This window comes from Myotis brandtii, unplaced genomic scaffold, assembly GCF_000412655.1.
Source record: "Myotis brandtii unplaced genomic scaffold, ASM41265v1 scaffold266, whole genome shotgun sequence".
Lineage (NCBI taxonomy): Eukaryota > Metazoa > Chordata > Mammalia > Chiroptera > Vespertilionidae > Myotis > Myotis brandtii.
Window position 1 is genome coordinate 2,712,093 of NW_005360124.1, and position 23,607 is coordinate 2,735,699.

The following is a 23,607-nucleotide window of genomic DNA, read 5'->3' on the forward strand; positions in this document are numbered from 1 at the left end:
GTTTAAAAAAAAAGAAGTCAGAACGACAGTGATACTGTGATGGGAAAGGTCCTTGTGTCTGCCCAGAGGTGGGACACGTGCTTCTGAAAGCCTTCTCTCTTACATCCGAGCTAAGGAGGTGGAAACCCATAGTTCTCCCCCTTCCCTGTGAGGATGGCAAGTTCCTAGTCAGGGAGCACTGTGTTCTCTAAGGGAGATGTGGATCGATACTAATCCAAGCAGCAAACCCACATGTGAGGATTTCAGAACGCGGCTAGGCATGAGTGAATAATGGTCAATTCTCCAAGGGCAAACTCAATATGGGTCTGTAATGGGAGACTCTCCATCCTTTTTATGTTTGAGATAAAGTCACAAAGGCTCCATCCAGATGATGGGGGCCCTTTTTGTTGTCTCGACGTATTCTCACTGACCACACACAGTTGCTGTGGAGAGAGTAGAGTTGCAAATGGACTGCTGACCTCCAAAGGATTTTTCAGCTAAAAAAAGTGCAGTGGTGTCCATGGGCCATTTATAGCGAGTCCAGTAAAAGCAGATCCATAAAGTTCTGTGGTGCTGGAGCCATTCTTCAGCAGCTCTAGAGATCGTTACAAATGCAGATAAAGATCTGCTTTGTAGGAACTGCTTATGCTTATGGAGAGCGATAGGGAAAGTAGAGTAAAGGATTAGAAGGTGAGGCCATGTGACTTTTCATTGGCTTCTCATTTGCCAATGCTCTTTTTTATTAATTTAAATTTTTTATTGTTGACACTATTGCAGATGTCCCCATTTCACCTCCCACCCCTTTGCCCATCTTCCCCAATCCCTCTCTGGGCCCTCCCCACACTATTGTCTGTGTCCATGGGCTATGCATTTATGTTCTTTAGCTAATCCCTTCACCTTCTTTAAACAGTCTGCCCCACAACCCCTCCCCTCTGACATTTCTCAGTCTGTTCCATGTATCCATGCCTCTGGTTCTATATTGTCCTTCTGTTTATTTTGTTCATTAGATTCCACATATTAGTAAGATCACATGGTATTTGTCTTTCTCTGATTGGTTTATTTTACTTGCCAACACTCTTTGAAAGAGCATGCTTTTAGCTTCTGTATATTCTGAGTGTATAAAAACCAGGCAGCCTCCCCGAGTTTTGCCACTTGTACGTACTGAACACAATGGGCATATTCAGTACATGCCATACATTTTCTTTCATGTTAAAGATAAATTACAAAGCAAACACACAGGACCCTAGGGACCTATTTCCATTCTTTCTCAGTAAAAATATCTTTCCTGTTCCTTCTATGGAATAGGAACAGGGCAGGATTCTTGTTCTTATCTCCTCTGCCTGGTGTGTTCAACCCCTCTGGGTCTGTGGCTCCTACTAGAAATTCAGACCTCAGTTCAGATGTCGCTTCCTCTGAGAAGTCTTCCTGGACTACTGAAGTAGCCTCCCTCCTGCCCATCATTACATCATCCTTTCTCATACCCATTTTGCTGTCTTTTAAGCACTTAGATCTGAAGTGACCCTGTTAAGTTGTTTTGGGGTTTATTATGTATCCCCTTTACACGAGGGTCTCTGGGTGGATTTTTCACTGTAGGACCCCTGTGTTGGGCACACAGTAAGTTCTCCACTAAATATGTTACGTAAAGCAGAGCACTTGACTAATTGTACCAATATCAGCTTTCTTCTTCTTCTTGGGAAAGAGTGGTTGGTTCCCTACCTCATTCACTTATTTGTTTTTGTGTTCTCTGAACATTTATAGAACAGCTGCTAGGTGGCAGGCAGTGTAACACAAAGTCCCCGGGGGTGAGGTGGGAGGAGACAGACAAGTAAACAGACAGTTGTGATATGTGTTAATGGCTAAATAGAAAGACACACATCTCCCTGCTATGACCTCAGCTGGGCCCTGGTCCAGCAAGGGCAGACAGGGAAGGCTCCTGAAGAAGTTGGCCCTGACGCTGTAACATCCTGCATCTCAAGATCTTTTGCCATGAGTCCTCTCCACACCAGGGAAAGGCCATTGTTGGGCTTGTCCTGTCTATTTGCCATCACCCGATCGCGCTCATCTGCTCCAACTCTGTCTTTTTTCAGACCATTAATTCTCTTCAAAAATGATCTAGGGCCTGTTTCAGCCATCCGATGTGTTGTATGTCATTTGTCACAACTTGACCCTCAAGGTCTGTGTAGAAGAGAGAACCATAGGCTGCTTACCCAACTCCTCTTGGTATGGAAAGCAAAATTTGAATAGTTAGAAACTCTTAATCGCTTACAAACTGCCTTTTGCTTCAGGTGAAGTCAGAGTTAAAGACAAGCTGTCAGGGACAGGAAAGCAGGGGCTGTGGTGAGGGAGGCGTTGGCGTTTACCTGGTCAGCACCTTGTGCAGGTTCCATGGCATTTCTTCTCTTAGTTTTCCCACATTTTCCAGGCTACTTGTTTGCAGTGTTGAGTCCATTGTTCCTCACAAGTTTTCTTGGAGAGAGAAGGACCCCCCACAAACAATGCACTCCCGAAACAAACACTATGCAAGCTGGCATTTGCACTGCAGACCCAGTTTCATATCAGTGGCCCATTCCCTGTGGAAAATGGCTGCATTGGGTTATACCAGTTCCTAAATTTTAGGCTCATAGCGAGCTCACAGGAGTCTGTATGTGTGGGTGTGTTTCTTTTGAAACTATGTTAGTTAATCATTAGTTTATGACCCATTCTTATCATTGATCCCTTTGGGCCTCTTATGTTTGATTGACTGATTAACCTTTTCCATTATTTTCCATTTCCATTCCCAGCGACAGCAACCAGGTTCATACATATCTTTGACTTTGCATACAACCTTATAAAATGATTAGTATTATTTAGTATATATGCACTTTAAAGTTTTATAAATTAAATGAGACTGTAGAACTCATTTTATTCCTTTTTATGCTCAGAACACTGTTTGGGGAGACTATTTATGTTGCTGGGTATACATCTATTTTGTTGCTTTTTAAAAGCTACAGGTATCCAGAAGGGTGTATCATCCTTATTTTACTTATTTGTTCCCACTGACAGTGAACACTCAAGTTGCCATCGTATTCTTTTTTTGCACCCAGAGTTTTTCTAGAATATATGCCCTGAAGTGGAATTGCTGGGCAATAAATTTGACTAAATACTCCCAGCTGGTCTCTAAAAGAGCTACATGTATCAAGAATCTTTCAGAAGTGTACAAGTATTTGCATTTACTCAAATCTCTGCCAGCATATAAAATTGCCCGACTTCCTAAAATTTTTGTTAATCATACAGGTCTAAAATGATACCTAGCTGTTTTGGTTTGCATGGCTCTGATTATGGATGAGTTTGAGCATGTCTCCATATACTCACCCTTTGGGTTTCCCCTATTGTGAACTGGCTGTTTATATCCTTTAGCCAATTTCCTGTTGGTCTTCCTGCCCATTTTCTCATTGATTTGTAGGGATTTCTTCTTTATTCTAGATATTAGCCCTTGTTAGCATTTGATTTTGCAAATATATTCTTTCAACTTGTCATCTATTATTTTGACTATGATGTCCTTTAATGAGTAGAAATACTAAAAATGTTGATACAATCAAATTAATCAATTTCCCACCAATGGTTGATGGTATTTTGGGTCTTATTTTTAAAGTTCTTCCTCATGTGGTAGACATTTTAGGTTGTTTTAAGAACTCTGTAATTTGAATCCTATTAAGAAGCTCTAAAGAGCTTAGCTTTCCTCCCAGTTTTGTCCTACAGTCATTAGATGATTCAACAATGAAGGAACAGGATACAAAATACAGAGTTGTATGTGATTTTGCAGAAGTGCTCAAGGCATCTTGATTTTTAAAAATCTATTTCAAAGTCATGTAGGTGATCAAGTTTTCTAATACAATTTCCCCACCATCTTTGATCTACTTTTGGGGCCATTTTTGCCTGAGACACTTGCCCTTCCTTGCTCATTTTCCTTATCAAACTCATGGAATCAGTAGAATATATTCCCTGCCAGAGCATCACCTTTGCTGCTCCAGGCTATAGTCCATGCACATCTAGGCCCATCCTCTTCTAGACCCTCAGGGCGCTCAGGGAGGTGCAGGCATTTCTTTTTATACTTAAAGACCCTCTGCAGGTGCCCTCTGTTAGGATCCAGCAACAGCCTTAATCTGGTATGCTCATCCATACTTTGAGACACACTCTTTAAGAGCAATCCATTTATTTTTACGTGCAATCCTCTTGGGTTCCTTCATCTTGTGACTTTTCATTGAATGAGCCACACCTACACATGTATCAGAGCAGGCAGCTCCAGCCAGGGTACTCCTGGACTCAGGGAAAGTTGGCTCTGAGAGGAACCACGAGGGACTGTTCAGTGGTTTTCAGTGAGAGGTAGCATACCACCTCCTACCCCGGGGGCATTTGGAAATATTGGGGGAAGCATTTTTGGCCATCACAACGACTGCCTGTGCCACTAGCACTTAGTACCTGAAGGGTAGGGATGCTAAATGTCCTACTATGCCTTGGGAGGTCTAATAAAGAATTATTTAACCCTCATCGTGCCCCATTGAGAAACAATGACTCAAATCCATTTATTGTAGATAAAGAAATGAGACTCAGAGAGGTTGGCGAGTGCCCAAGCTCACACAGCTAGATCTGAACTAGAATATAAGCTTCCAGACACTTAGGCTGTGGTCTGTCTATGGATACAAGTACATTTCACTGGGTGAGCTTATTCCAAGCTCTTCTTGTGGGTGCAGGAGCCATCCCATGTGCACCCTGTGGTTGTTTTTAATCTTTTTCCTCTCTCTACATTTTACTGCTTACAGCTGAGCTCGGTGATTACGATCCTGATGAGCATCCTGAGAATTACATCAGTGAGTTTGAGATTTTCCCTAAGCAGTCACAGAAGCTGGAAAGAAAAATGGCAGAAATCCATAAAAGCGAACTCAGGTAATTGGGGTAGACGTTTGTAAACATGGTAGAGGTGTGAAAGCATTCTTACCGTGGGGAATGTGGAAGCCGTGTTGTGAAGTGATAATGTCTGTAATGTATGGGCAGACTGTTTCAGGTGTCAGAGCAGTATTTCTGGGCACTGTTAAGCTCCTCTATTAATAACAATTGCAATAGTGTGGGGTCCCCTGGGTGGCTGTTTATGAACCATCAGCAGTTATTAGAGCCATATATTTTCTTACGGGTTTTAGCCACCCTGTGTTTCTGAAAATGAAATGTAGGGTAAATCATTAATTTGTTTTGCGGTTTCCACTACCTCTCCCCTTCCTGTGGTCATTGTTGGAAGCTTTGACTCCATGTAGAGTAGAATCCCTTGAGAGGGTTTCCTTTGCTGAGCTGCTCTCAGGGCGACAGATTCAGTGGCCTCTCCTCTTTTCCTTGTCTGCGATGCTCCAGAACAAGTGCTCAGCAGGGTAGTAATGGCAGGAGTAGCAAAATCACATATAGTATCCTCTGTGTCCGACACTCTTCTAAATAGTTGCACGTATCAACTCATTTAATCTTCACAACAACCTAGGAGATAGGCGCCATGGTTATTCCCATTTTATAGATGAGGGAGTTTTACAGAGAGATTAAGTATCTGACTCAAGATCACACAGCTAGCAAGTGGCAGAGGCGGGATTTGAACCTAGGCTGCCTGGCTCCAGAGTCTGTGCTCGTAAGCTTTGTGTGATGCTTCCGCTTAGCATAGGCTACCAGGGATGAAGTGTAGCAAGTGTAGGAATCACTGGCAATTTTGAATTCAGGTAACTCAGTTTTTCTAGTCTGTAACTAGAATTCAGGTCCATGCAAGTCACAGAAATATTCGTTATGATAATCATAGCAAGCTTGGGCTGTGCTGTGACAAGTATCGATGAAGAGCTGCAAGAGCTGAGAGGCTTCTATCTTCTGGATCTCTGGTAATTATTTAAAAAAAAACCTTAGTGTCACTGGTTTATGAATTCTGGAACAAACTATTGTCCCCTGTGAGGGAATGCTGGAGCTCCCTACTTTATGCTGGCACTCCCTCTTCTGGTGAGTCTGAGAAGAGCATATATGTGGGCATTAAGGTGGCAGCATATTTCCCCTCAGAAAACATGACCTTTGTTCTTAGAGATAAAGATGATTAGATATAAAAAAAAATCGTGCCAATTGAAGAAAGCAACATATCTTCTCTATTGGTAATTTAGAGTATTGTTTCCTAATGCAAAGCTTTGCTGAAAACATATGACACTCTGACTACTTTTGACATTTTGGGGATAAGCGTGCTCAAGGTAAAAATAAAGTTCCAATATCCAGTTGACGGGTATGTGGGCCAGCAGTGTCTGGTGAGCACAGGGTCAGACCCTTTGGGTAAAGGACTCACACAGTGTGTGGATTGGTAGGAGATGGAGTTGAAAGGTCTGTTGTAATCAGAATTTGCAAGGCCTTCAGTGCTTGGAACATATGGTAATTACAAACATTTATTGAGCACTTACTGGGTGACCAAACCCTGTGCTAAGAGTCTTATTTGTATTACCCCACTCAAACTCTATGAGGCAGGTGCTCTTGCTGTTCCCAGTCCAAGGTGAAGAGAGCATACCGTGGAGTGTCTAAAGGACCTGCCTTGTTAGCGGCAGTCAGGACTTGAGCCTTGCTGTTATCTGAAACTAACACACATGTGCTGAGCAGGCGGAAAGCCACCAGGTGGTTTAACTAGTGGTTTGGCAGCCATGCTGGTTTTCCACAGCCATCACCATGGCACTGGCATCAGAAGGTGAGACTGCGGGCAGGAGGACCAGTTAGTCATTCCTGCTGTCCAGGCAAGAGATGTCATGGACCTGAAAAAGAACAGGAGTAGAGAACATTGAAGGGTGTCTCAAGAGTCATTGCAGAAAGACTTAGTGACCCACTGGATTTCATGAGTGAATGACTGAATCAAGGTGCTGGATTGTTTTTTTATAAACAGAAAGCTGCATATTGGCCCTTGTGCCAGCATCTGAATTTTCTGATAACCCTGAAAATGGTCATCGTGCACCTAGGGAGCAGAGGGGGTCATCAATCAACTATGGTGTACTAGATCTCGGAAGTTAATGCCACAACTTGATCAAAACTGCCGTTCTGTGTCACTACACATTTGTAACATCCACATATGGACCTTGTAAAGAAGTCAAAGTTGTGTGTCCGAGGGATGAAATAACTAGAAACCATGTGGCATTGCAAGGAGAGGGTGTTTGCCTATGCATTTTGCTAATAACCAAGTAGCCCTGCATTTCCTGCAGCATCGGTGCAGCAGAGTGATTTTAGGTTTGGATGGGGAGATAAGACTAGAATAAGCTGATGGTGCCAGGGAAGGGGGGGGTGCTTTCTAGAATCGGTTGGAACCCTGCTGTAGAGACTCAGGTCACTCTGGGGGTTTAGCAAGCCCTTTGTAGGTTGTAAAAATGTTGATCTCATGTGGGAATTGGGTTGCTCTGCCAACCTGACAGTGTCAGGAAGGAGTTGCAAATGGAAGAGAGCATTACGAGCCTGCATCGAGGTGTCACCATCTTATTCTCCAAGGTTGTCACAGCACCCATGACCCCCCACACAGCAAATGGGTAGTGTGTGATCATTGATCTGTTGTTACGGAAACTTCCTAAGAGCATCCAGTTGGCCTTTCTTGGGGGTTGAGTGCTCCCCAAAAATAACCTCCTGTCTTCTACTTGATTTCTGAACCAGTTGAGTAAAGGAGATGGTAATAGAGACACTCAGACATGAGCAGAAATGATGATTTACAGTGAAATATTTTTGACCTGTGGGGTTTCACAACCTTCTGCAGCCTTTTTTACTTGATTGACTCGGTCTCCTTCTGTGTTCTCTGAGGAAGGGGTAAGAGCTGCGAATCTTGGGAGAAAATTAATCAGGGAGTAAGGAGAACCCTCCCCCCCTCCCCAGGAGGCTACCCACTGCTAGAAGTTAGAACAAAGATGGCTTGAGAGGCACGAATAAGAGGCTCCTGTAGTGGAAGAGAGTGTGAAAGAGTGACTCCTTGGAATTTTGAGGTGCTTGGAAATAGAAGATCAAGATTTTACTAAGAGTTTCCATGCACTGAGTGCTCAGACTCCTTTTATTTTTGAGTGAAAAGCGAAATGCATGGCCGGGTCAACTTTGCTTCATTAAATGTGCCATATCCTTGACCGAACAGGAGGGTCAGAATGAGAAGTCATAGTTTTGCAAATATAATAATATAATTTATTGATCATCTCTGTGTCAGTCAAGAAAAGCTAGATATTGCTGGGGAAACAACCCCTAAAGCTCAAAAGGTTTAGAACAAAAAAGACATTTATTTCTCTTGTGTGTTCACCAGATGTTAGCAGGAGTGTATGTGTGTGGGGATGGGGGTGGGCGGGGGAGACCCAAACTTGAATTTGCCAGTTGTTGAGCCAGAGGGAAGAGGGATCTGGAAGCTGTTGCTTCAGCTTGGAAGTGATACATGTCCCTTCCACTTAACTACTATAGTCACATGGCCCTACCCAAGAGCAAGGAACTGCAATTATATGAGTTGTCCAGAAGGTGCAAACTGGAAACAGCTGGTAAATAGCTCTTAGTGGCCTTCACAATATCATTAACTAATAGTTTTTAAAAATAGACTTTATTTTTTAGAGCAGTTTTAGATTCATAGCAAAATTCAGTGGAAGGCACAGAGATTTCCCCTATACCCTCTGTGTAGCCTCCCCCAGTATCAACGTTCTCCCACCAGAATGGTACATGGGTCTCATGGGTGTTAAGATCTCAGATAATGATGAACCTACAGGGAAACATCATTATCACCCAGAGTCCATAGTTTACCTTAGGGTTCACTCCTGATGTATATTCTATGGGTTTGGACAATAGTATAATTACATGCATCTACCAATATCGTATCATACAGAATACTTTCACTGCCCCAAAAATCCTCTGTGTTTTGCTTATTCATCATTCTCCACTCTCACCAAGCCCTGACAACCAGTGATATTTTTACTGTCTCCATAGTTTTGCCTTTGTTAAAATGTTGTACAGTTGGGTCCATACAGATTGACTTCTTTCACGTAGGTAATATGCATTTAAGATTCCTACATGGCTTTTCATTGATAGCTCATTTTACTGCTGCATAATATTCAATTGTCTGGATGTAGCACATTTTTTGTCCATTCACCATACTGAAGGACATCTTGTTTGCTCCTAGGTTTTTGGATTAGCTTCAGACATAGGTTCTCGGCAATTATAAACATCTATGTGCAGGCTTTTGTGTGGGCATATATATCCATCTCCTTTGGGCAAATGCCATACCAAGGATAGCAATTTCTGGATTATATAGAGCATATTTTGTTTTGTAAGAAACTACCAAACTGTCTTCTAAAGTGGCTGTACCATTTTGCATTCTCACCTGCAATGAATGAGAGTTTCTATTGCTCCACATCTTTGTCAGCATTTGGTGTTTTCAGTGTTCTGAATTTGGGCCATTTTAACAGGTGTATATAATAGAGTTTTATGTAGAAAGATTTTATAGAGGCAGCTTTGGGCCTCTTAATATACTATCCTGTGAGCTAGACAATGAGGGAGATGTGTGATTCACATTATTGAATAGATGTCAGTAAAATCCACTGAGGCTGAATAATTCTAGATCAGGGGTGGTTAATAAGGTTTTTTGGGGGCTATATGGCCTTTATTGCAGCTACTCAGTTCTGCTTTTGTAGAGCAAAAGAAGACATAGACAATACATAAATAAGTGGGCTATGATTCAGTAAAACTTACTGACAAAACAGATGGTGGGCCAGATTTGACCCATGGGTTCTAGTTTGCTGACTTCTGTTCCAAACACATGGCAGAGCAGGTCTAGTATTCACAAAGTTCAATTGGTGGTAAAGTGGTTTTGAGGAAGTATAATAGTCCCCATTGATCTGTGGTTTCACTTTCCATAGTTTCAGTTTCCCACGGTCAATCAAGGTCAAAAAATATTAAATGGAAAATTTCAGAGATAAACAATTCATAAGTTTTAAATTGCATGCTATTCTGAGTAGTGCGATGAAATCCCATGCTGTACTGCTCTGTCCCCAGGGATGTGAATCATCCCTTTATCTAGGGTATCACCTAACATCATCACAAGAAGATGGGTGAGTGGAGTACATAAGTTATTGTGTGTGTGTGTGTGTGTGTGTGTGTGTGTGTGTGTGTGTGAGAGAGAGAGAGAGAGAGAGAGAGAGAGAGAGAGATAAAGATAGATAGATAGATAGATAGATAGATAGATAGATAGATAGATAGATAGATGATAGATAGATGATAGATAGATAGGGGAGAAAGAAGAGAGAGAGCCCTAGCCAGTTTGACTCAATGGATAGAGCGTCAGCCTGCGGACTGAAGGGTCCCGGGTTTGATCCTGGTCAAGGGCACATGCTGCGGGAGGCAGCTGATCAATGATTCTCTCTCATTGTTGATATTTCTATCTTTCTCTCCTCCCTTCCTCTCTGAAATAAATAAAAACATTTAAAAAAAAAGGGAGAGTGAGAGGGAAAGGGAAAGGAAGGAGATCAGATTCATATGTTCTATTACAGTATATTGTTATAATTGTTCTTTTTAATTATGTTATTGTGAATCTCTTACTGTGCGTAATTTATAAATTAAACTTTATTATAGGTATGTATGTATGTATGTATGTATGTATAAGAAAAAGAGTTCTATGTAAACGGTTTGGTACTGTCCATGGTTTCAGGCATCTACTGGGGTTTTTAGAACAAATCCCCCAAAGATAAGGGGGGATTTCTCTATATTCCTTACCCTTAAAGAGCAGAAAAATCATCCAGTATCCACCACCACTGTGTTCTAATGCCGTAAGGTTTGTGCTGAAAGGAATAATGACACTGAGTGTGTTTTACACAGTCATTACCTCTTTTTATTTCACAAAACTCACATTTCCTGTAAATCATAGGCTGTGGCTTCCTGGCAAGGATTTATAGTTTCTAGAAATAAGTGCCCTGCTATGATGAATACCTTCCACCTATGCTTCTGATGAATAGATCACAAGGGCCTCCTTAGGAAATGTTTTTGTGCAGTTTTGAGAAGAGTGTTTATTGTGTAAAAGGAAGAGGGGCAATATCAGATTATTTTATAACTCTAATCTTAAAATGTGCTTTCCCTCTGTCATCTCTCCACCACCCGCCTCCCCCTCCCCGTGTCTCATTCCAAAACCCCAGAATCTCTCTCCCTGGTAGGTTATCAAATCCATTTCCATTCTCTGCTGTTACTTGTTATAACACCCTGGTTAGGCATGCCAAGACAATGATTTGGCATCGGATACTCCTCCTATAAAAACTAAATCCCCGCATTATGTGGATTATACTCTGACCAGATGTATGCTTTTTGGGCCAAATAATAGCTTTTAAAAATGGAACCATTTTACGTAAGTTCCAGCTTACTTGCAACTGGGTGATTTGGTAACACTAGGTCCTGACCCTTGCGTGGTACACTCAGCTAGAGCTAAGCAGCAGGGCCCTTTAAAAGAATAATTTGCTCTTTGAATCACCATCATCCTTATTTAGCCAATTCACTTTCTGTCTCCATTGGTATTGAGTTTGCAACACCTTCTCTTACCAATAAGGAAAGAAAGGTCTCAGGGATTAACTTATCCAAGGCTACACAATTCTGAAGCAGCAGACCTGGACCTGAAGCCTGAGTTCTCCTGTCCAGCGCTCTGATATCTTTCTAAGTTGCTGCTCTCCAGCTAGTCTTGTCCTTGCCAAGCTCCAGTGCATCATCACTGTCTTTCTCATAGCGTGGCATTTGCCCCAATTTGTAGGGTTCTATCTAATTCTCTGCATAGAAATGGTCCCTAATGGTTCTCAAGGAGTTTGTAAGAGATAATGTTCCTCTCTTAGTAAAGAATCAGAGAGATGGGAGACTGGGGGCTCCTCACTTCCACTTAGGATGTAGAAAAGCATGAGGCATTGATCTCCCTCTAACACCAAGATAACATCAACAAACTACATAAACTACAAAAAAATTGTATTTGTAAAACCTATCTGATTGCCGAGGATACAAAGAAATCCAGATGTACTGAAATCCAGACCATCCTTCTGAGGAGAGTGGAGATCTACAGTTGCTTTCACTTTTGGAGGTGTGGTGGGAGGAAGAGGAATTGGCCAGGAGTGGGCTGACTTGACTTATGGGGACCCCAAAGAATCCAGTTATAGAGTGAGTTGCACTTTCCTACCACCATTTGGCCCCAGCCTTCACTGGGTGAAGAGGGGCCGTGTGCTGAAGTTGGACAGGACAGGAGAGCTGAATGAAATCCCTCTGAGACACTCCAGACCTTTGGCCAGGGCTGGGCAGCTCTTGCCAATGGTGGGAACAGGACCACAGGGAGGAAAAAAGATCAAAGTGCAGAGAGCCAGGGGTGATACGAAAGAGCAAAGGAGATGCTCCGCAGCTCAAAAAGTTGACAGGCCATGAAATTTAGAGAGTTCTGCGGAGTCTCATGGGTGCTAAGATCCCAAGCCCTGCCACAGGGCCAGTCCTGAGATCACTCACACATTTGAAGTCAGTAGTGAGCAAAATCTAACTGAAGTTGCAACCAAGTTGCAGCAAAAGCCAACCTAACTCAAGTTGAGAATACTGCTTTGCGGCAGAAGAGTTTTCTACCCAAGAGTTGAATTCTGGAGCTCATAGACCCGGATGGATCAGGTGGAGTCAAATCCACCCCCTTCCCTGCCAAATGTGCCCCAAGCATTGCAGGTCATTCCCGGCAAGATCCACACCTCATTCCACAACTAATGTCCACTAATAATTTGCATTCATTCTGGGGACACTGTATGTTTTTGTACTCAGTATAATGGAAAGCTAAAGGCAGATCAATGAGAGAGAGAGTGGTCTTCTTTGGCAAAAAGTACTCAAGATGGGCAGAAGGGAGCTGTATAGTTAAATACATAATGACTTGACCTCACCTAATTTATCATAGAAGCATATCTTCAGAGAATTGTTAGTTCTTAAAAAATAATTCAACTAATTACTGTTTTTGTTTCCAAATGTCTCATTAGAGACACTATGAACCTTAGAACAGTTCCTGATGCAAGATTTAAAGGCTAGAAAATCATTATTTTCCATTACCCAACAGACTTTTTGCCAGAAACAAATGTCCAGCGAGGGATTTGAGGGAATAAAACAAATCATTTCTATTTCATTGATCTTAGCGTCTTCCTGAAAACCCGATCATTAAATGTGTTCTTCCTCAGTGAGTGCGGGGGACACAAGAGTTTCTAGTGCTATTGGGTGTCCACCTTCCCTCCTTCGGCTTTGAACCCCCTTCTCTGAACATTTGTAGTTGGCCTTTCTCTGTGTATGACTTTTTAGATTAAATCTTTTAAATGCTTAGTCAACGGAGATCTGCAGGCAAATCCAAAACAAACAATAATGATTTGAGGACTTTTATTTTAAAGAGGGGCCTTTGTTTTGCAAATCTCAGTGTGCTTCCTGACATTTCCCCCAATGTCATATTTCTATCACTCATGGCAGGGCTGAGGAGAACAAATGCTCTGTGCCAGGCTCTACTGTAGCTGTTATATCTGTTAATGGCTTAATCTTTACCAAATCTTGGAGGCAGGTTCTATTTCTATGTTCATCTTATGGAATCAAAGAGACATAACTTCAGTTCCTAGATTAGGGTTCAGCGAACTTTTTTTGCACTAGGCCATTTAGTAAATATTTTAGGTTTTGCAGGACATATAGTGTCTGTTGCCACTACTCAGTTTTGCCATTGTAGCATGACAGCACCCTTAGACAGTATGCAAATGAATGGATGTGGCCATATTTCAATAAAACTTTATTGACACTGAAATTTGAATACCATATAATTCTTCATGGGTCATGAGATACTATTCTTCATTTGTTTTAAACCATTGAAAAATGAAAGGCCATTCTATTTTTTAATCCTCCTCGGAGGATATGTTTTCTCCAACCAACTGACCCACCTGACCAGGGCATCAACCTATGAACCAGGAAGTCATGGTTCGATTCCTGGTCAGGCCACAAGCCTGGATTGGGGGTTTTATTCCCCAGTAGGGGGTGTGCAGGAGGCCTCCGATCAATGATTCTCTCTTATCATTGATGTTTCTATCTTGATCTCCGTCTCTCTTCTTTTCTGAAATCAATACAAAATATATTTTTAAAAAAGAATTCCTCCTTTATAAATAGTAGGTGAAAAAGATATATTGCTTGGTAATAGAAACAATTATATGTTGGTTGGATCAGTAGGGTTTAATGAAAGACAGCTCTGCACATACATTTATTATAATCCTGATCAATTCTGTTTAGTTCAGTGTGCTTTTAGATTACATAATATTTCATCCAATAATTCTTTTACTTAAAAGCCAGGAGCTGTTTCTTTTAATAATTGCAAAATATATAATGCATAAAAGACTATACAAGACAGTGTATGTAATATATGTATAATTTAAAGAATAGTTGGAGAAATACCCATGACCCTAACTCTGCTTATGAATTGGAATGTTACCAAATGCTTTGAAGTCTCCTCTGTGTCCCTCCCAGGTCACTTCCCTCCCTTTTGCACTCTCTGCTGAACTGGGGGTTATTCATGCTCTCCTTTTGCTTTTATAAATGTTCTTTATATATATCACTACGTTTTACCTTTTGAAAATAAAAATGAATCCCTGTTGTTTTCTGTAACTCATTCTTCTTGGTGGTTAGGGTTATATATTCACCCTTGGGGAATAGTTCAGATGCTCTAAGATACACGTGGGACATTAATGTCAGCCAAAGAGTCTTTGAATGCTGCACAGTCCTGGTATGGAAGTCAGCCCCAGGAGGGCTTTTCACAGCATCTCTATTTGTAGCCCTCTTCTACCCTTGAGGCCAAGACCTTGTGTACCACCCTGGAGGACAGTGCTGGGACTAGTGGCTGAGATTTCCTTTCAAAACTCAGAGCTTTCCAGTGGAAAGGTTGACGATTCTTTCTTACTCAGATGGCTCTGTTTAGGCTTGTTGATGGGGTGACAGGATTGTCACTTTCTACCCTGAGCAAGGAATGTCTCTTACCCCGGTAATCTTTTTAAGTAAGTTGGAAAGAACAGATGCTGCCTTTTATTTCATATTAAGATTGCATTTCCAAGGGCCTACTTATTGGTAACTTGATAACCTTGATTAAGTGTACAGTCACTGGTGTCCTCCGAGTGCTTGCGAGTTTATTATGGAGCCATCAGCCAGGGAACAAGAGCTCAGATTCCTTGGCAGAGGGCTCCTCTCGGTGAGGATTGATGATCAGTCTTACTGATTATTTGTGCAGGGATTTCGCTCTTTACTTAGTTTAGGATATCACATTTTATGGAATGAAGTGACTCCATGTTTCTGTTACTTTACATATTAACTCCCTAATTTTTTGTGTGTGATTTTAGAGGCCAGAGCCCGCCGGTTGCTGAATTTAACTTACTCCTGAAAGCTCACACTTTGGAAACCTATGGGGTGGATCCTCACCCATGCAAGGTAATGCCCCTCACAGGTCGATATTTAAAGATTATGTTCCCCCAAAAGAGTTAATTGTTGTGTATGCCTGGCAGACCCCTCCGAGGATATTTCCACAGCCTAGGCCACAGCACCTAACTGGAAGGGCCAACAGGGGGCTGCAGTCACATGTTTTGGTAGTTGGTTCTCGCTGTTGGACTCTAACAAATTTTTGCTAATTGCTATGTAGTAGCCAAATATTCCTAAATTCACATACATGGATTCATTCACCCATCAAGTGGATGGTTTTACCCCTGAGAAGTCCTAACATTTAGGACTTACTATCCAGTCCCATCTGGGTAAAGAAATGGGTCCTAACATTTATTTTCAAGGCCATTGCCAGCAAGAATGCAGTCTTAAAAAATTAAGAAAGCAAAAGAAAAGATTTACAATTACACTTTGACATCAGGAGTATTTGTTTTTCTTTTTCCTTTACTCCTATTATTTGACAGTCTTTCTCTCAAGCATGAAACCCAGACCAAGTGTATCAGAATGACCTGGGCCCACCCCAGAGCTACTGATGCAGAATCCCTGGGATGCAGCTGGTGAATCAGCCTTTTAAACAAGTTCCCAAGGTGATGCTCATGCACACATTTTCCAGAAATGTTTTATGAGAAGGCTTCTCCTTTCCATATGTTAAACTAAGTGTGCATTAACCAGGCACTAACCCAAGTCCTAAACTAAGCATTTATGTCTGCCAGGCTCTTAAAGGTAATTTTTGAGTCTTACCAGAACGTTTCTTGACTCAGATGGGAACAGATAGTTGTATTTGGTCAAGTGCCAGTCCTATAGCTCTAGGCTCAGGCTCCTCATGAAAGGCAGGTGAAGAGCTCCTAAACTCCTGCTGCCCGGGTCCATCAGGATCTCTTGGGGTGCAGACCAGGCTCTCCCGAGGATTCCAACATGTAGCTGAGGCTGAGAGCCGGTGGTAGTTGTCCACACTGGCACATGCATCTTGTGGTCTCCCCACACAGTTATTTTAGGATATTTGCCAGATGCCCCTTCCTAGTCGTGATATAAATCAGATTATTCCATTTAGTGAATTAGGTTTTATCTACAAACCTTAGCCTCTCTGTTTATTTATTACTTGGAGAGTGACTAGACTTGTTGTTGTTCCTTTGTCTTTATTTATCAATGCTTAGTTTTCCTGGTAGAGACTAGAAGCGAAGTAGGAAATATCTTTATATTAAAATTGCCGGAAATCCTGTGTAGGATTGAATCAACTCAATTAGATGCTCAGGGCTTTGGTTTCATAGCATCTTTGGTTTCAGGGCTAATGACAACCAAGAACAGTTTGTCCACATTACAGGGAAGATCTGAGAACTCAGGCAGCCCCAAAAGGCATTTGGAAGTAGACACACAGTGGTTTAGGACTCATCTGTACTTTCCCAGGAGGTCCCTGCAGAGGCAGAGGGTCTGTTCCTTACAGGGAAAAGCTACATATTCCTGGACCTCACCCAGATTTTAGAAGTAGTAGCCTTGGAAATCCCATCTCAGAAACTCTGTTTATTTTTACAATCATTTAGAATTACCGAAATGAATCCAGGGTGAGGATGAATAAGCATATCACTTATCATTTACTAGGGGCCCAGTACACGAATTCATGCACCTCGAAAGGAACTGTGGGCCACAAAGTTGCAGTGGGCACAGGGAGGGGCGGGTATTGGCCCATCCTCTGAGCCCCTGCCCAGCCCCTCCTGCTGTGGCCCCTGGTCCCCTGTCTGCTGGCAGCCCTGCTCCTGCCACTGCTGTTCCCATCCACTGACCGCTGACAGTGTGGAACGATTGGGGCTGGCACCAGCAGTGGATGCGAGCGGGGCCAGCACTCTCAGTGGGTGTGAGCAGCAGCTGCTGCCTCAATTGCCCCTCAAGAGCAGCGGGAGGTGGAGAAGCCCTCAGGGGCGATCAGGGCCAGCAGCCGCAGCCGTTCACACCCGCTGATGGCACCAAGCGATCGGGTGCGAGCCGGCCTCGTGCCAGCAGCAGGTGCGAGCACCAGGTGGGACCATGGTGTGTGGGAGCAAAGAATTTTCAGTAACCACCAGAGGCTCCCCAATGATAGGGACTGGTGCCCGGCCTTGGTCGGGCGCCCCCACTCACCTGCTCCACCATACCACCTCGGCCAATGACTGCCATATTCCACGCTTTGCCACCTGCTGCCAATACCCGCCATGTTCCACGCGCGCCCCCTGGTGGTCAGCTCACGTCATAGTGACCAGTTGTTTGGCTGTTTGGTTGTTTGGTTGTTCTGCCGTTTGGTCTATTTGCATATTAGGGTTTTATATATATATAGATTTTATATTCCTCAACCCAAATATGTTTCTTTTTTTTTTTTCAGGATTCAACAGGCACAACAACATTTTTGGGATTCACTGCTGCAGGCTTTGTGGTATTTCAGGGAAATAAGAGAACCCATTTGATAAAATGGTGAGTGCTTCTTTGGAAAACCGGCTTATCGTTTTTCTTAATCTTGTTTTTATTCACCACCTTTGATTTTTTTTTTTAAATGTCAGATAGAGTACCTGGTATTCATTTATTTTCCTTGGAACCTCATTACAAAGGGATTTGTTGTCTATAAATGAAACCCAATCTAGGTTGTCCTGTCTTAGGAGGGAATCAGATTTGTCCAGCTGAGGTGTCCACTCAGAGGACCTGGGATGTATCTGAGTTCAGAGGTTCTGTCTCCAGAGAGAGGGTGTCTATTGTTTCTGCACAAGTAGCTTCTTTACTGACCAGAGCTGTGACCAGGGGGTAGGTCAGGGTGGGTAAAGGCTCAAGTTCCTTTGAGCAACTCGGGATCCAGCCCCTCCCATTCACTTCTCTCTGTTCTGTTGAATCCTGCTGCAGACTTACTTTCTGTTATCCAGTGTATCAGTAAAGATGCTTTTGGTCAGAGCAACAGTAATGGCTGCTCTCAATGGCTTACAAATAGGAGGACTGATTAGCTCACATAGTAAGTTGCAGAGATCGGACAGTTCCTTGATCCTTTAACTTAACTGCCCAACAACACTATTTAGGACTTGGGTCTTTCCATTTTCTTCTTTGCCATTACAGGGTGGTAGCTTTTGTCTCCAGGCTCATAAAATGGCATGGTCATGTGTGCAACTGTGGCCTTTACATCTTCACACAGCAGCACCCAAGCCTGGAGGAGAGCAGCCTTCCACGTGTCTGCTATTAAAGCAGGGACAACCTTTTCCGAAGTCCTGTAGGAGACTTTCTGTGTATCCAATTGGGCAGGATTGGGTCGCATGTGCCTACTTAAACCAATCCTTCCCAGAAGAATGGGAACTCCTGACTGGGTGGTCAAATCAAGATTCACCCCCTTGGGACTGGGAAGAGCAGGATCTGCATGGACACGTGACCTTGAGGAAGAATAAAGCCTAGGTTATGTCAATAAAGAAGTGGAAGGATGGAGCGGGGTGGGTGACCCGCAGCACCCACTCTGTCCAGTCAAAGAGCAAAATGGTTTTGGTGAAGAGTGGAGAAGGCTGAACATTATATGTGTGATGGAATATTGGAAAGGTTTAGTCTTGTTAATACCTTTAGCTCAATTCAGTTCCCTCTCTGATGGTCCCTGACAGGTGTGTCACCCCTGCTGTGTCTCTCTGGGTGGCAGACTCACTCCTTTGTCTTGAGCACTTGAATCTGAAGTTCTCTTGATGGGCCAGCAGGCATCTATTCTCAGTCCTGGGGCTGCTGTGTCTCTCTGGGTGGCAGGCTCACTCCTTTGGCTTGAGCACTTGAATCTGAAGTTCTTCTTGATGGGCCAGCAGGCATCTATTCTCAGTCCTGGGTTGGAAATGCTCTCTTGCACTTGCCTGAACCTCAGTTCATGGTTCTATGGCTTCAGGATTTCCTTTGGCACCTCGTTATAAAGTAGCCCTCCCCACCTTCTCCTCTTGACACCCCCTTTATTTCAAAACCTCTCTCCTAGATTAGCATTAGTCAGCTAATGCCCACTCCTCTCCTTCCACCTTCTGCTCTTTGTCATGATCAGCCCTCTCTAAGATGCCCAATTTCTCTAATTATCTTCCTTGCCCTGTCTGTAATAGTCTTTTACTCAATTCATACTTTCAACAATGTTCCAGAATAAGTTCCCTACTGACTTTGGGGAGCACGGGTAATCTGGGGACTTCTTCCATCCCACCTTAGGATGTTAGATTTGCAGGTTTTGAATTGCTTGAGCTCTGGAGTTAGAACTGGACACATCTCAAGTGCAGATTTATTGCAGGTCTCTCCCTTGTTTGGACCTCAGTTTTTCCTCTGCATTGAAGAGTTGAGAAGGACAATCATTTGTTTCTGGGTTCTACCTCCTGGTGGGTACTGATGCCAACCTCATTCTTCTCAGCCTTTGCTAGGCACGTGTATTTCTAAGAGCTATGTATTGTTACTGAAACAAATTTTCTTTTCTTAATCTTTGTGTGTTTTTTAAACATCCATTTTGTCACCCTTGAAAATCCTCTACCTAAATTAAAACATCTTAATGTGCCCTCACTGTTCTCCCCCTCCCACCCTCCAGAGGAAAAGCAGGGGGGGGTCTGTATCACTATCTGAGGAATGAGATCAAAGGAGTAAAAATAGAGTCCTCTCTTCACACATATTTTCTCACCAAGAAGGTGACCTGGGGTCTACATTTCAGGCAGATTTTAATCAAGCAGTTCTTTCAGATGCCCATTCATCAAACTGTCCTCCCAATTCTGAGCGTCTCAATATGTGATGAAATACACTTCTATAAACAGGGAGAACAGAAGTGAGAATTTCACAGTGTGGTGTGTGTGCTGCTTTGAGATGGATGAGGGAACAGATATTGTGAAACCATGTTATTTTATTAACTGGATCTGCAATAACCACATTCTTCCCGCCTCATACAGTGGGCTGGCCCCTTCATGTTGCTAGGGTCGTTCATGTTTATGGGACCTCGAGAGCTCCTTGGAAGTAAGGTGCAGCTCACCTGTAAAAAATGGAATAACTAGTTCTGAGCTGCCTGGGGATATTCTCTTGGGAAGAACATTGCTGTATAATTCTCTTGAGGCTTTTCCCTGCTCATTGGGCCTTCACCGATGGTCAGATAATGTCTTGTTTCAGTGAAGTCTACTTGGCATTTGTGAGCCAGCTGCATTCCCGTGGGAATCCAGGTACCTGCGTCAGTTGCCACTTTATTTTCTTTCTCACCCAAAGAGATTTTCTTTTCTTAGGCCAGATGTCTGCAAATTGAAGTTTGAAGGGAAGACATTTTATGTGATTGGCACCCAGAAGGAGGTCAGATACTGCTTTTCTAACTCTGTTATTGTGTGTGAGTGTGAGTGTGCATGTGCATGCCCATGAGAGAGATTCATGCATAAGATGTGCCTTTGGCATTATAGCCCCCAAAGATCATGACTTTAAAGTTTGTGGTTATAATGGAAGCCACATGCTTAGAATATTTGAGAGGTAAACAAATAAACACTGGGTTTGAACATCTATATATATAAAAGACTAATATGCTAAGTGTCCAACAGTCCGAGTAATGATGTCACGTAGCAACACCCAGCTTTTCTCCTAGCGACTAGCCTCCTTGCAGTTTCTTCAGCCCAGGAACACGACTTGCTTTATAGCTAGGTGGAAACACTTTACACTGTAACCAAATGTCTGTGAAGCATTTTCCCGTGCCTCATCTCATTTGATCCTCACAGAAGTCCTGGAGTAGGTAGATAGGAGACTCAGTGGAATCCTATTTTCTTTTCATTAGCTGGAAAATGGAGATTTAGAAAGCTTAGAAACTTGACCCAACTGAAAAGAAGTAAGAAATGGTGGACCTTGAAAATGACTTTAGGTTTTCTCACTGTGCAGAATGTAGTCAAACACGGATGCAGTTAAATATTTTACCCTTTTTTCTCCCTGCGTGATCTACAATAATAATCTGCTATGTGGTGATATTTATTGCTGTGTTGCTGACAATTACCTGAAAGGGAAGTTGAGGTGCTTCACTGGGTGGAAAAAGTTTAGCTAAATCAGAAAGCAGGTCTAATTAAGCAAGTTTATTCTATATCTATAAAAGGCTAAGCTGACTCACGCATGTGTGATACATATAAAGCTCTTGGCGCCAATCGCATGCATGTGTTTTGATCTGTCATTGTCGATTGTGAATTTGGTTGACACTTCTATTATAGAGAAAGGGCGAATAGAGATATTAAAGTATGTCTTTTAATTAATTTCCTTTCAATGTGCACAAATTCGTGCACTGGGCCCCTAGTTTAAGAATAAAGTCAGTAAACAATGCTGAGTGAGTACCCCTGTGTAAAAAATAGACTGAGATAGACTTGAGATTTAGCAACTGGATTTCTCCCTACCTCTGTAATTTGCCAAAATACAGATTCGTGAGACAACTGAAGAATACTTACGAAGCTTGTAACAACCAGTGATGGCTAGAGTTTTATAAACAAAGTCTATAAGATCTAAGAATCTTAAAATAAAGGAGTCACCAGACATAGGTTGTGTTTACCAGGGAACACATTTGGGAGGAGGCCGATACTGAAACTTTGAGCTTCAGAGCTAGATCTGGAGGTCTGCAGAATCTCCTGACCCTAGTTTTCAGTTCAAGCACTAGTTGTTCAAGGTGGGCAAACACATTTTTGAACTAATCCAAGTTGGATTGAGAGGTGATAAATGCCTGGAGACTTGAAGCTTATGGGGCTGCTTTTTATCATAAACAGGGCCTAGTCAGATTAGTGACGTCTGCAAAAGGGAGAATACCATTTCAACAACACTTTTAAGAACATAGTGATATGCAAGCTACTTGAAAGAAAAAGATAAAAAACATAAACTGTGTTTAACATGCCCTTTTTTGTTTTGTTATTTTTTATTAGAAAAAAGCCATGTTGGCATTCCATACCTCAACACCAGCTGCCTGCAAACATCTCTGGAAGTGTGGGGTGGAGAACCAGGCCTTTTATAAGTAAGTAGCTTTTATTCATTTAATCATAGACTTTAAAACACCCATGGAACCCTTAATGTTTTGCAAATAGTTCCATGTTCATTTCTTTTAATATAGTCCTTTTTATTATATTTAAGTGAATAATGAATTTAGTGCATTGTTCAGGGTGTCTCCTATCACTGTTGACCCGAACAAGTCCTGAGCTCCAGGTTGGGTGTTTCCCATAGAATTGCGGTGGGTTGCTTGTTGTATTGTCATTTCTATTTCCATTCAACATGTCACAGGACCTATTTTTGGTTGGCTTTCTTGCTCAGAAACAGACCTTGAGAAGAGTTTAGTGCAAGTGGTTTTTCTGGGATATGGTCACTAAACATACCAATTGGGGAGTGGGCAAGGGACGTAGGAAAGCAAGCCATGTAGGTGGGCGCTATTGAGCAGGTCACTCTGTGGGCAGCTGAGCTCCGCTCTGCAGGGGAGCTCTGGCAGACTGCAGAACAGGCCTCAAATTTCACCCACTGACCAGCAAAGAGGCTGGGCTGTTTATCTACCAATTCCTCATTCATTTTGGTTAAGGGCCACTTTAGAGGGTGGAGTTATACTCTCTGGCACTTCTGGCTTACTCTCAGCTTGGACTGAATGTACTCTCACAACTGGAAAAAGAAATCTTTGGCAGAGAGTCTCACGTGTTCATAGTTAGAAGCCTTGAGTATATAGAGATGGGAGCCAAAGGTTCATGGGTGGAATGCCATCAGAGTCTGGGATCACAGAAAGGCAGCGCTGGCTGGACAGGACTTCAGAAACCATGCATAAAGCTGTCAGGTTTCCAAAGAGGTTCAAATTTAGGATCTTTCCACTGAGTTCCAGCTTCTCCTCTTTGAGACAGACTTACTGATTGGAAGAGCAGTGGTTATCGATATAGTCAAGAACCTAGTCCGGCCTGCCAGGGTATCAGCACCACTGACTCCTGGAGCCCACCCAGGTGGTTTTTCTCAGCCTCTCTCCCTGCCCCCACCACTGAGATTCTGTCTTCCTCATTAGGCTCATTTCCCTGAAAAATGCTGAGTCTCTGAACCTTCTGGGCTTTGGCTAATGAATATCTTTAAGAGAATGATAGCTTGGATAATAATTTACAAACCCCTTTTAGCCACAGAGCTCTGTAGGCAAAGTCCAGTACGTAAAAGAGATAAAAATAGAGAAGCTGTGGTTGTTGGTGGGGACCAGAATTGAGATTGGGGACAGGAAACCAT

General features: G+C 42.7%; 1 protein-coding gene across 1 annotated transcript in view; it reads left to right on the top strand.

The window, feature by feature from the left end:
• Window positions 1-23,607, top strand: part of FRMD3 (FERM domain containing 3) — a 273,161-nt gene that overhangs the window by 180,482 nt on the left and 69,072 nt on the right. Inside the window, 5 exon segments of the mRNA XM_005868284.2 lie at window positions 4,779-4,902; window positions 15,342-15,429; window positions 17,786-17,874; window positions 20,643-20,706; window positions 22,293-22,381. Of these exon segments, the coding sequence (XP_005868346.2) occupies window positions 4,779-4,902; window positions 15,342-15,429; window positions 17,786-17,874; window positions 20,643-20,706; window positions 22,293-22,381 (454 nt within the window).